Source organism: Oncorhynchus kisutch, linkage group LG16, assembly GCF_002021735.2.
Source record: "Oncorhynchus kisutch isolate 150728-3 linkage group LG16, Okis_V2, whole genome shotgun sequence".
In the NCBI taxonomy this organism is placed as follows: domain Eukaryota; kingdom Metazoa; phylum Chordata; class Actinopteri; order Salmoniformes; family Salmonidae; genus Oncorhynchus; species Oncorhynchus kisutch.
In genome coordinates, this window is record NC_034189.2 from 37,059,683 (window position 1) to 37,072,773 (window position 13,091).

Sequence of the window (13,091 nt, forward strand, 5' to 3'; positions counted from 1 at the left end):
TATTAAACTCGGACAAAACAGAGATGCTTGTTCTAGGTCCCAAGAAACAAAGAGATCTTCTGTTGAATCTGACAATTAATCTTAATGGTTGTACAGTCGTCTCAAATAAAACTGTGAAGGACCTCGGCGTTACTCTGGACCCTGATCTCTCTTTTGAAGAACATATCAAGACCATTTCGAGGACAGCTTTTTTCCATCTACGTAACATTGCAAAAATCAGAAACTTTCTGTCCAGAAATGATGCAGAAAAATTAATCCATGCTTTTGTCACTTCTAGGTTAGACTACTGCAATGCTCGATTTTCCGGCTACCCGGATAAAGCACTAAATAAACTTCAGTTAGTGCTAAATACGGCTGCTAGAATCCTGACTAGAACCAAAAAATTTGATCATATTACTCCAGTGCTAGCCTCTCTACACTGGCTTCCTGTCAAAGCAAGGGCTGATTTCAAGGTTTTACTTCTAACCTACAAAGCATTACATGGGCTTGCTCCTACCTATCTCTCTGATTTGGTCCTGCCGTACATACCTACACGTACGCTACGGTCACAAGACGCAGGCCTCCTAATTGTCCCTAGAATTTCTAAGCAAACAGCTGGAGGCAGGGCTTTCTCCTATAGAGCTCCATTTTTATGGAACGGTCTGCCTACCCATGTCAAAGACGCAAACTCGGTCTCAACCTTTAAGTCTTTACTGAAGACTCATCTCTTCAGTGGGTCATATGATTGAGTGTAGTCTGGCCCAGGAGTGGGAAGGTGAACGGAAAGGCTCTGGAGCAACGAACCGCCCTTGCTGTCTCTGCCTGGCCGGTTCCCCTCTTTCCACTGGGATTCTCTGCCTCTAACCCTATTACAGGGGCTGAGTCACTGGCTTGCTGGGGCTCTCTCATGCTGTCCCTGGAGGGGGTGCGTCACCTGAGTGGGTTGATTCACTGTTGTGGTCATCCTGTCTGGGTTGGCGCCCCCCCCTTGGGTTGTGCCGTGGCGGAGATCTTTGTGGGCTATACTCAGCCTTGTCTCAGGATGGTAAGTTGGTGGTTGAAGATATCCCTCTAGTGGTGTGGGGGCTGTGCTTTGGCAAAGTGGGTGGGGTTATATCCTTCCTGTTTGGCCCTGTCCGGGGGTGTCCTCGGATGGGGCCACAGTGTCTCCTGACCCCTCCTGTCTCAGCCTCCAGTATTTATGCTGCAGTAGTTTATGTGTCGGGGGGCTGGGGTCAGTTTGTTATATCTGGAGTACTTCTCCTGTCCTATTCGGTGTCCTGTGTGAATCTAAGTGTGCGTTCTCTAATTCTCTCCTTCTCTCTTTCTTTCTCTCTCTCGGAGGACCTGAGCCCTAGGACCATGCCCCAGGACTACCTGACATGATGACTCCTTGCTGTCCCCAGTCCACCTGGCCATGCTGCTGCTCCAGTTTCAACTTCCACCTGACTGTGCTGCTGCTCCAGTTTCAACTGTTCTGCCTTATTATTATTCGACCATGCTGGTCATTTATGAACATTTGAACATCTTAGCCATGTTCTGTTATAATCTCCACCCGGCACAGCCAGAAGAGGACTGGCCACCCCACATAGCCTGGTTCCTCTCTAGGTTTCTTCCTAGGTATTGGCCTTTCTAGGGAGTTTTTCCTAGCCACCGTGCTTCTACACCTGCATTGCTTGCTGTTTGGGGTTTTAGGCTGGGTTTCTGTACAGCACTTTGAGATATCAGCTGATGTACGAAAGGCTATATAAATATATTTGATTTGATTTGATTTAGGCTTGATTACCAACAACGACGAGACGGCCTACAGGGAGGAGGTGAGGGCCCTTGGAGTGTGGTGTCAGGAAAATAACCTCACACTCAACGCCAACAAAACAAAGGAGATGATCGTGGACTTCAGGAAACAGCAGAGGGTGCACCCCCCATCCACATCAACAGGATAGTAGTGGAGAAGGTGGAAAGTTTTAAGTTCCTCGGCATACACATCACGGACAAACTGAAATGGTCCACCCACACAGACAGCGTGGTGAAGAAGCCGCAACAGCGCCTGTTACAACCTCAGGAGGCTGAAGAAATTTGGATTGTCACCAAAAACACTCACAAACTTTTACAGATGCACAATCGAGAGCATCTGTCGGGCTGTATCACCGCCTGGTACGGCAACTTCTCCGCCCACAACCGTAAGGCTCTCCAGAGGGTAGTGAGGTCTGCACAACGCATCACCGGGGGCAAACTACCTGCTCTCCAGGACACCTACACCACCCGATGTCACAGGAAGGCCAAAAAGATCATCAAGGACAACAACCACCCGAGCCACTGCCTGTTCACCCCACTATCATCCAGAAGGCGAGATCACTACAGGTGCATCAAAGTTGGAACCAAGAGACTGAAAAACAGCTTCTATCTCAAGGCCATCAAGCAGTTAATTACTGTTAAATAGCCACCACTTACACATTAGAGGCTGCTGCCCTATATACATAGACATGGAATCACTGGCCACTTTAATAATATTTACATATTTTGCATTACTCATATATGTACAGTGGGGAGAACAAGTATTTGATACACTGGCGATTTTGCAGGTTTTCCTACTTACAAAGCATGTAGAGGTCTGTAATTTTTATCACTTCAACTGTGAGAGACGGAATCTAAAACAAAAATCCAGAAAATCACATTGTATGATTTTTAAGAAATTCATTTGCATTTTATTGCATGACATAAGTATTTGGTACATCAGAAAAGCAGAACTTAATATTTGGTACCGAAATCTTTGTTTGCAATTACAGAGATCATACGTTTCCTGTAGTTCTTGACCAGGGTTGCACACACTGCAGCAGGGATTTTGGCCCACTCCTCCATACAGACCTTCTCCAGATCCTTCAGGTTTCGGGGCTGTTCCTGGGCAATACAAACTTTCAGCTCCCTCCAAAGATTTTCTATTGGGTTCAGGTCTGAGACTGGCTAGGCCACTCCAGGACCTTGAGATGCTTCTTACGGAGCCACTCCTTAGTTGCCCTGGCTGTGTGTTTCGGGTCGTTGTCATGCTGGAAGACCCAGCCACGACCCATCTTCAATGCACTTACTGAGGGAAGGAGGTTGTTGGCCAAGATCTTGCGATACATGGCCCCATCCATCCTCCCCTCAATAGGGTGCAGCCGTCCTGTCCCCTTTGCAGAAAAGCATCCCCAAAGAATGATTTTTCCACCTCCATGCTTCACAGTTGGGATGGTGTTCTTGGGGTTGTACTCATCCTTCTTCTTCCTCCAAACACGGCGAGTGGAGTTTAGACCAAAAAGCTCTATTTTTGTCTCATCAGACCACATGACCTTCTCCCATTCCTCCTCTGGATCATCCAGATGGTCATTGGCAAACTTCAGACGGACCTGGACATGCTCTGGCTTGAGCAGGGGGACCTTGCGTGCACTGCAGGATTTTAATCCATGACGGCATAGTGTGTTACTAATGGTTTTCTTTGAGACTGTGGTCCCAGCTCTCTTCAGGTCATTGACCAGGTCCTGCCGTGTAGTTCTGGGCTGATCCCTCACCTTCCTCATGATCATTGATGCCCCACGAGGTGAGATCTTGCATGGAGCCCCAGACCGAGGGTGATTGACCATCATCTTGAACTTCTTCCATTTTCTAATAATTGCGCCAACAGTTGTTGCCTTCTCACCAAGCTGCTTGCCTATTGTCCTGTAGCCCATCCCAGCCTTGTGCAGATCTACAATTTTATTCCTGATGTCCTTACACAGCTCCCTGGTCTTGGCCATTGTTGAGAGGTTGGAGTCTGTTTGATTGAGTGTGTGGACAGGTGTCTTTTATACAGGTAACGAGTTCAAACAGGTGCAGTTAATACAGGTAATGAGTGGAGAACAGGAGGGCTTCTTAAAGAAAAATGAACAGGTCTATGAGAGCCGTAATTCTTACTGGTTGGTAGGTGATCAAATACTTATATCATGCAATAAAATGCTAATTAATTACTTAAAAATCATACAATGTGATTTTCTGAATTTATGTTTTAAATTCCGTCTCTCACAGTTGAAGTGTACCTATGATAAAAAAATTACAGACCTCTACATGCTTTGTAAGTAGGAAAACCTGCAAAATCGTCAGTTTATCAAATACTTGTTCTCCCCACTGTATATACTGTATTCTATCCTATTCTACTGTATCTTAGTCTTTGCCATTCTGACATTACTCTCCCAAATATTTATATATTCTTAATTCCATTCCTTTACTTTAGATTTGTGTATATTGTTGTGAAACTGTTAGATATTACTGTTAGATATTACTGCACTGTTAGAGCTAGAAACACAAGCATTTTGCTACACGCAATAACATCTGCTAAACACGTGTATGTGACAAATACAATTTGATTTGATCTGATTTTCAGTTTTGATTTTTAATACATTTGCAAAAATGTCTAAAAACGTGTTTTTGCTTTGTCATTACAGGGTATTGTATGTAGATTGATGAGGAGGGGGGGGGGACAATTTAATCCATTTTAGAATAAGGCTGTAATGTAACTAAATTCGGAAAAAGTCAAGGGGTCTGAATACTTCACGAATGCACTGTAGTATACAGTATATGTAATATATAATATAAAAATTGTGCACTATAAAGAGAAAAGGGTGCCGTTTGGTATGTGGCTACTGTTTCATTGTGACATGAAACCTGTACACCTCATAGCCTGTACAGCCCTCTCACTGTAATTGATTATGGTGACTTGTTGTATATGCATGCAACCTCCTCTGTCTTACAGAGACTGGACTGTTTATCATGCATCCTTGCTCTTTATTACAAATGCCAAGTTACTCACCCACCATTGCACATTGTACCAAATGGTAGGACGGACCTCACTTTATATGCGCAGAAAATACATTTGCATGTGTTCATCTACAAAGCCCTAAACTCCCTCTTTACCTCTGTAGTCTGGTCTCCTTCTCCACCAGCAGTTACCATACCCGGTCTGCTAGGTGGTTGCTACTTAAAGTCCCCAGGACATTCATAGTATTAGGCAAGATTGCATTCTCTTCTTGTGCACCAGATGCATTGAATAGTCTACAATCCATGTTTCATCTAGATATGTTAGTGCCACTGAATTAATTTAAAATATTGATGTGAGACTCTGTTACGGAGGAGTGTAAATGCTTTTTTTTAGGCTGGATCATGTTGTATTGTTGTATGTTTTAATTATGTAATGTATTGATTGTTACTGCCTTCTTGGACAAGTCTCCCTTGAGAATGAGACTCTGGGTCTCAATGGGCTTTTCCTGGTTAAATAAAGGTAAAAAAATGTAATAGTCTGTTGGTTTAATGCGTTTGCCCTATCTACACAGAAACTGCAAGGTGTGCAACATCAGGTGCAGTCCCTCTTATGCATACTCTAGTATAAAATGGCACAAAACACACTCTTCAAGGAAACAGTAGACAGGAAATGATGCTAGGTGTGTTTTTTTCTCTCGTTACAGTCATTACAGCATTTTTTTTTGTATTTTAACGTTTCCTCGTGGCTGAGTTACTTAAGTTAACCCTCAAAGGACGAGTTGTAAAGTTGTTCTATAAAAATCTGTAAACAATGATTAAAACTAAAATATTGCAATACACTGAAACAGTTGAGAGAGGCCTGTAAGCTTGGGAATGCTCAATTTGAATCACCAGCTTGATTAAATAAAGGTTAAATAAAAAATAAAATAGTCTGTTGGTTTAATGCGTTTGCCCTATCTACATAGAAACTACAAGGTGTGCAACATCAGGGTGCAGTCCCTCTTACGCATACTCTAGTGCACAATGGCACAAAACACAAGCCTCCAAGGAAACAGTAGACAGGAAGTGATGCTAGGTGTGTTTTTTTTGTTTTTGTCATTACAGCAGTTTTGTTTGTATTTTAACGTTTCCTCGTGGCTGAGTTACTTAAGTTAACCCTTAAAGGACGAGTTGTAAGTTGTTCTATAAAAATCTGGTTAAAACTAAAATATTTGTAATGTGGTGCGTGCTGGTGGCAGGGAAGTCGGGCGCAGGAGAATGAACTTGGTAAAAACAGAGCTGTTTAATAAACATCAAAACCTCCGAAAACCAAAGTAAACAAAATAACAAATAGAGGGTGCAAAAACCATCGCACACCAGAATAACAATAAACACCTACATACAACAATCTCCGACAAGGACAAACAGAAGGTTAAATACACAACTTGTAATTGACGGGATTGGAACCAGGTGTGTGGGAAGACAAGACAAAACCAATGGAAAATGAAAAATGGATCAATGATGGCTAGAAGGACCACCGAACACTGCCCGAACAAGGAGAGGGACCGACTTCCGAAGTCGTGACAATATTGCAATACACTGAAACAGTTGAAAGAGGCCTGTAGCTGGGGAATTCTCGATTTGAACCACCAGAACCACCAGCAAGGTAGCCTAGTGGTTAGAGCGTTGGACTAGTAACCGAAAGGTTGCAAGTTCAAATGCCCGAACTGAAAAGGTACAAATCTGTCGTTCTGCCCCTGAACAGGCAGTTAACCCACTGTTCCTAGGCCGTCATTGAAAATAAGAATTTGTTCTTAACTGACTTGCCTAGTAAAAGAAAGGTTAAAAAAAAATTAAGTACAGTAACAAAGAATGAGTCCATTAAAAGGACAAGCAGGGATTTAATAATTCAGTATGCCAGTTTCAATGTAAGATAGTCCCTTATTTTGATACATATACTGTACATGACAATCAGTGACTCTCAGAGAGAGTGTGTGAAAATGTGGTTCCATTCACCACAGAGCTAGGGTCTTCCTACACACCCACTACAAATCAAAGAGGATGTCCCTGTGACTGTACGCATAACCAAATTGTGTGTGTGTTGGCGTGTGTTCGTTCTCTACAGTATGCATGGGGATATTTTCTTATGTAGTATGCTGCCCACAACTTCAAAACTACATTCTCAATAGTTTCCCAGAAGATCATGTTTCATCAGACTATAATTATTTGATTAACATTTCTAAGATAACTCTCTTTATTTACACACAATCAGATGAACAATTAGATGTACACCACATAATTTGAAGAGCTAGCTTTTGTATTTACATAAAGAACTTTGTCTGTTTCTCCAGTCAGCCCTCAAGGGCCAATGAAGCCTCGACTCTCCTGTTGCTTTTGTCTGAGGATGACTGATCAGTATCGTCCCATTCGGATTGGATGCTGGACCCCCTGCTTCTTCCTGGGCCCCCTGAGTGGAGCTTTGGGTTTGATGTTCATGTAGTCGCTCTGGGAACACTTCACTCTCCTCAGTCTGAGCTGAGGATCAAATTCACAGAAAGAGGTGGAGAGTGAGTAGGGTGAGCTCTGTATATGTATGCAGTGGTAGTTGCATAAATCTGTCTCCATGTATCACTTGTGTTTTCAATACATACAGTACCAGTCAAAAGTTTGGACACACCTACTCATTCAAGGGTTTGTCTTTATTTTCTACGTTGTAGAATAATAGTGAAGATAGTGAATAGTGAAGACATCAAAACTATGAAATAACACATATGGAATCATGTAGTAACCAAAAAAGTGTTAAATAAATCTTAATATCTTTTATATTGGAGATTCTTCAAAGTAGCTACCCTTTGCCATGATGACAGCGTTGCACACTCTTGGCATTCTCTCAACCAGCTTCATGAGGTAGTCACCTGGAATGCATTTCAATGAACTGGTGTGCCTTGTTAAAAGTTCATATGTGAAATGTCTTTCCTTCGTAATGCGTTTGAGCCAATCAGTTATGTTGTGACAAGGTAGGGGTGGTATACAGAAGACAGCCCTATTTGGTAAAAGACCAAGTCCATTGTATGGCAAGAACAGCTCAAATAAGCAAAGAGAAATTACAGTCCATCATTACTTTAAGACATGAAGGTCAGTCAATTTAGAAGATGTCAAGAACTTTGAAAGTTTCTTCAAGTGCAGTTGCAAAAACCATCAAGCGCTATGATGAAACTGGCTCTCATGAGGACTGCCAAAGGAAAGGAAGACCAAGAGTTAACTCTGTTGCAGAGGATAAGTTCATTAGAGTTAACTGCACCTCAGATTGCAGTCCAAATGAATGCTTCACAGAGTTCAAGTAATAGACACATCTCAACATCATCTGTTCAGAGGAGACTGCGTGAATCAGGCCTTCATGGTCGAATTGCTGCAAAGAAACCACTACTAAAGGACACCAATAAGAAGAAGAGATTTGCTCGGGCCAAGAAACATGAGGACATTAGACCGGTGGAAATCTGTCCTTTGTCCAAATTTGAGCATTTTGGTTCCAACCGCCGTGTCTGTGAAACGTAGAGTAAGTGAACGGATGATTCCTGCATGTGTGGTTCCCACCGTGAAGCATGGAGGAGGAGGTGTGATGGTATGGGGGTGCTTTTCTGGTGACACTGTCAGTGATTTATTTAGAATTCAAGGCACACTTAACCAGCATGGCTACTACAGCATTCAGCTGCGATACGCCATTCCATCTGGTTTGCGCTTTGTGGGAAAATTCACAGGACAATGACCCAAAACACTCCTCTGGGCGATGTAAAGGCTATTTGACCAAGAACGAGAGTGATGGAGTCCTGCATCAGATGACCTGGCCTCCACAATCACCTGACCTCATCCCAATTGAGATGGTTTGGGATGAGTTGGACCGCAGAGTGAAGGAAAAGCAGCCAGCAAGTGCTCAGCACATGTAGGAACTCCTTCAAGACTGTTGGAAAAGCATTCCAGGTGAAGCTGGCTGAGAGAATGCCAAGACTATGCAAAGCTGTCATCAAGGCAAAGGGTGGCTACTTTGAAGAATCTCAGATATAAAATATTTAGATTTTTTTTTTAAATTATTATTCTACAATGCAGAAAATAGTAACAAAAATGAGTAGGTGAGTAGGTGTGATGACTTTTGACTGGTCCTTTATTCTATATTACATTATTGGACTAAATAGTTCATTATGCATTGAATTTATGCCAAGGCTTGAGAGATTACTTATATATTTTGTTATCTCAGGAGGCAGCACCTCATGGATGTAAGACAAGTTACCATCTCTCTGAGTAAAGGAAGCAAGATGCCACTTACCCAGATGACAAAGGCGATGACAGTGACAGCCAGGCCATAGATGATGGTGATCCAGAACCCCAGCACCCATGCCCAAACAGGGACACCATCCACTCTAGAGCCTACACATCCCACAGTCTTTCCTGCCTGGCACTGGTATGCTGACCAACCAATCAGAGAGAGAGAGAGAGAGATGTGAGTTTTAAACTTCAAGGGGTAGTTTTACAGATCCAGATTAAGTATACTCCTGGGGTACTTGAGTTTTTACACTGAAAGTGCATTTGAAGTCAAATAAATAAGATTATCTAGGTCCAGGAAACTGGGCCGTTTGGCCTTTAAGCACAAGTACATCATTAGAATATACACTAAATGCATAAAACATTAGGAACACCTTCCTAATATTGAGATGCATCCCCTTGTGCCCTCAGAACAGCCTCAATTCGTCGGAGCATGGACTCTACATTGTGTCGAAAGCGTTCCACAGGGACATTGGCCCATGTTGACTCCAACGCTTCCCACAGTTGTGTCAAGTTAATTGAATGACCTTTGGGTGGTGGAACATTCTTGATACACACGGGAAACTTTTGAGCATGAAAAACGCAGCAGCGTTGCAGTTCTTGACACACTCAAACCGATGTGTCTGGCACCTACTACCATATTCTGTCCAAATGCACTTAAATCTTTGTCTTGCCCATTCACCCACTGATTGGCAAATATACACAATCCATATCTCAATTGTCTCAAGGCTTAAAAATCATTCTTCAACCTGTCTCCTCCCCTTTATCTACACTGATTGACGTGGATTTAACAGGTGACATCTTTAAGGGACCATAGCTTTCACCTGGATTTACCTGATCAGGCTTTGTCATGGAAAGAGCAGGTGTTCCTAATGTTTTGTACACTCAGTGTATATTCCTTCAAATCAAGATATAGCATTTTGAACTACTGTGCGTGAATGCATGCCTGCACGCATGCGTGTGAATTTGTGTGTGCTTGCAATAGATTATTTCCTTTTGAAGTAAACATACCTTCAACCAGGACCACAGTCTGAGTCTCATCTTGTACTTTCTCAATGGGAGGTGGGTACATGGGTTGCCCCTCACAGGTATAGACCCCAGCGCGCTCCGTGGTCATTCCAGAGAGGACAAAACTGACCGTATGGTCCTGTTCGTTCACCCTCAGCCCCAGACCCTCCCCAACAGGACTCACGGTCTCTGTGGAGTTGTGGTTGTGAGCGCTGTCGTGAGTATGGTTGCCAACCTCGACCAAGCCCAAGTAAAGGTGGAATCTCATTTCCTCCTGGTCCTTGCCTGTCAGGTTGGGGCAGCTGACCGATGCAGTGCCGTTGACAGACACACGGACCACATGGAACGTTCTGAGCTTGTCTGGTGAGGGAAGGTCAAAAGTCAAACAGAGGCCGTCAGTTGTGTGCGTTATATCAGGGGGAAGTAGACAAGGGCTCTGTTTAAATACTTCCCTCCGTCTTTCCTTGAAGAAATCACTGATCTGACACAGCAAGATTTGGTGAGTGCAATGGGGTGTAAACCTAGCCTGGGTGCCAGTCTGTTTCTGCTCTCTTGCCAAGTCCTTATAGAATTGTCATGCCAAACAAATTTTTGTGAGACCAGACTTTTTAGCTTGACAATGACAGCATTTGAGTCACTGTCAACAGATCTGGGACCAGGCTAGTAGAAACCTACTCTGGTTACCAGTCTTTTTAGCTAACGTTCCACTCCTTGCCACTCCTGTCATTTGCCAAATTGCTTGTCTCTTTGATCTTGAACACACACACATACACAGCTATGTATTTCTATACTTGTGAGGACTTTTGGGGGACTAACAATGGATTCCCATTCAAAATCCTATTCTCCCTAACCCTAACCTTAACTCCTAACTCCTAACCCTAACCCCAATTCTAAACCTAACCTTGATTCTAACCCTAACCCTGAACCTAACCCCTAAGCCTAAAATAACTATTTTACTTGTTAAACATTATCAGAATTTTAGCGAACTTCTGAGGACTTTTGGAACTCACAAGTATAGTAAAACACACGCACGCACGCACGCACGCACGCACGCACGCACGCACGCACGTACGCACGCACGCACGCACACACACACACACACACACACACACACACACACACACACACACACACACACACACTCTCATGTTTGGATTATTCACATGCATAATTTCACAGTATTTTAACCCACACATTGAACATTCTCCAAAACAACTGTTGTGGCCTGAGATTTCAAAAAAGTGGTGGAGAGAGGCAGTCCCGTAACTGTGTGGAATAGAAAATGTGAGTCATTTAGTTGAATCCTTGTCACCCCCACCCCTGCCGTTTCATTTCTGCAAGTCCTATCAAAATGAGGAAACAGCCAATTCAATGCATTACATACACCTGCTTATTCTGTTCATAATATAGCTGCAGTATAGATGTTAAAGCATATCCACATCTGTAATAGGGGTTTAACTACAGTAGTTTGAGTAATGCGTTGGAGGAATTCAAACCACTGCAACTAGCATCCACATCTAATAAAACCATGCAACTCTGCAAGCATCGCAATCTTGAATGATCTGCAACCCTTTGATTGGTCAACCTTTTGCTTTTGTTCCAGTTATCAGAATGTTCTGGTAGTGCTATGGATCCTGCCTGATGTGACATTTGTTGATACTGAGAATATAGATGAACGTTAATGACAAAGTCCAATGGTGAAACATTCAGATAGAAATGTAATAATTAGAGCTGAAACGATTCCCTATTCTACCTGACAGACATTCATATCTATTCTACATAATACATTTGTATATGAACATTTTATAACGTTCCTGAACTGGCCCAGAGCTTTTTATTTATTCATTTTGGCCCATATCGATCCCCCCCCAGGTTTTTATTTTGTTGTTACATGTACATACATTACATCTGGATGGATAGTACTTAGTATACATAATACACCATATTTTCAGACAAAACTACTATAGAACGTGAGCTTTTAAGCAGGCCCAGGTCTTACCTTTACAGTTGTGGGAGCTTATCATGTTGGCAGCACTGGAGAGGCAGAGGGAGAGGAGGATTGTGGGTATCCAGTAAACGTTCATCTTGAAAGTCCTCAGTTTTGTGGTAAAATTGAAGCTCCCCTAGTATCCCTTTACAGTGCACAACAATCAGGGTAAATGAGACGATACACTGTATGCCAACCAGAACGAGACAGTGACTGCTCTGCTCTACCTAGACATCACTCAACACATGCTCGTCACACGATGACAGCGTACATCTCACAACATCCTTCCCTGTCACTTCACTGTGACCAACAATCTGGCCCTCGTCGACTGTAAGCAACACTCTCTGCTGCACATCTAACAGGGCGACTGACTGCACAGACTCTTGAGGAAAAAACATCCGCACTCTGTGGCAGTGCACTCTGAACTTCACAAGAGTATCCGCCCTCTAACAGTGTGTGACCTTTGATGCCCTTTGAATTTGATACTTCTCTGTGTGTTAGGGCTTGGAACCTCGTATCGCATTAGTCATGTTTGATTTCGCCCTCCTTATCTCAGAACTGTTATATAGACTCACTTTATATCATATTTCACTGCTTCTGGTAGAACTCGCAGAGACCCACCTGGGCTACGGCACCAATGTGAGTGACCGGGGTTCGAACCTGGGTCTTGCCCCCAAGACTGTGTTAGCCTGCTGAGCTAGAGCTAATGCAAGCGTTCAGGTCTCAGGTCTCAGGCAGAGTTACTCATCACGCGGTTGTTACATAGGCCTACCTAGCACCTGTCAGTGACAACCATCGCACAACGTGGGTTTTGTCTGTGGTTATGTGACTGTCTCCTGCAACAGACAGTCAGTCAGTCAGATAAACTAACATAATGTTGCACTTATATTATCACAGACGTGTAATGCGCCGAATCCTATAACCATACACCACGTTGTGCCGACTGTATAGGCCAACATTTCTTGTTTTTCATGATATTTTTGAGTCAACTTTCCAGTGAGCGTCATTATCCAGAGTCACTTCACATCATGCAGATAGAAACCTTAATTCAAAA

At 43.1% G+C, this 13,091-nt stretch overlaps 1 protein-coding gene across 1 annotated transcript; it reads right to left on the minus strand.

Annotated features, from left to right (window-relative positions):
* Positions 1 to 6,008: 6,008 nt before the first annotated feature.
* Positions 6,009 to 12,481, minus strand: LOC109906661 (T-cell-specific surface glycoprotein CD28). The gene is made up of 4 exons (XM_020504486.2): positions 12,050 to 12,481; positions 10,054 to 10,410; positions 9,047 to 9,186; positions 6,009 to 7,260 (listed from the first exon to the last, which is right to left on the minus strand). Exons 1-4 carry the CDS (start codon positions 12,132 to 12,134, stop codon positions 7,138 to 7,140), a joined length of 705 nt encoding a protein of 234 aa, XP_020360075.2. The 5' UTR covers positions 12,135 to 12,481; the 3' UTR covers positions 6,009 to 7,137.
* Between the last annotated feature and the right edge of the window lie 610 nt (positions 12,482 to 13,091).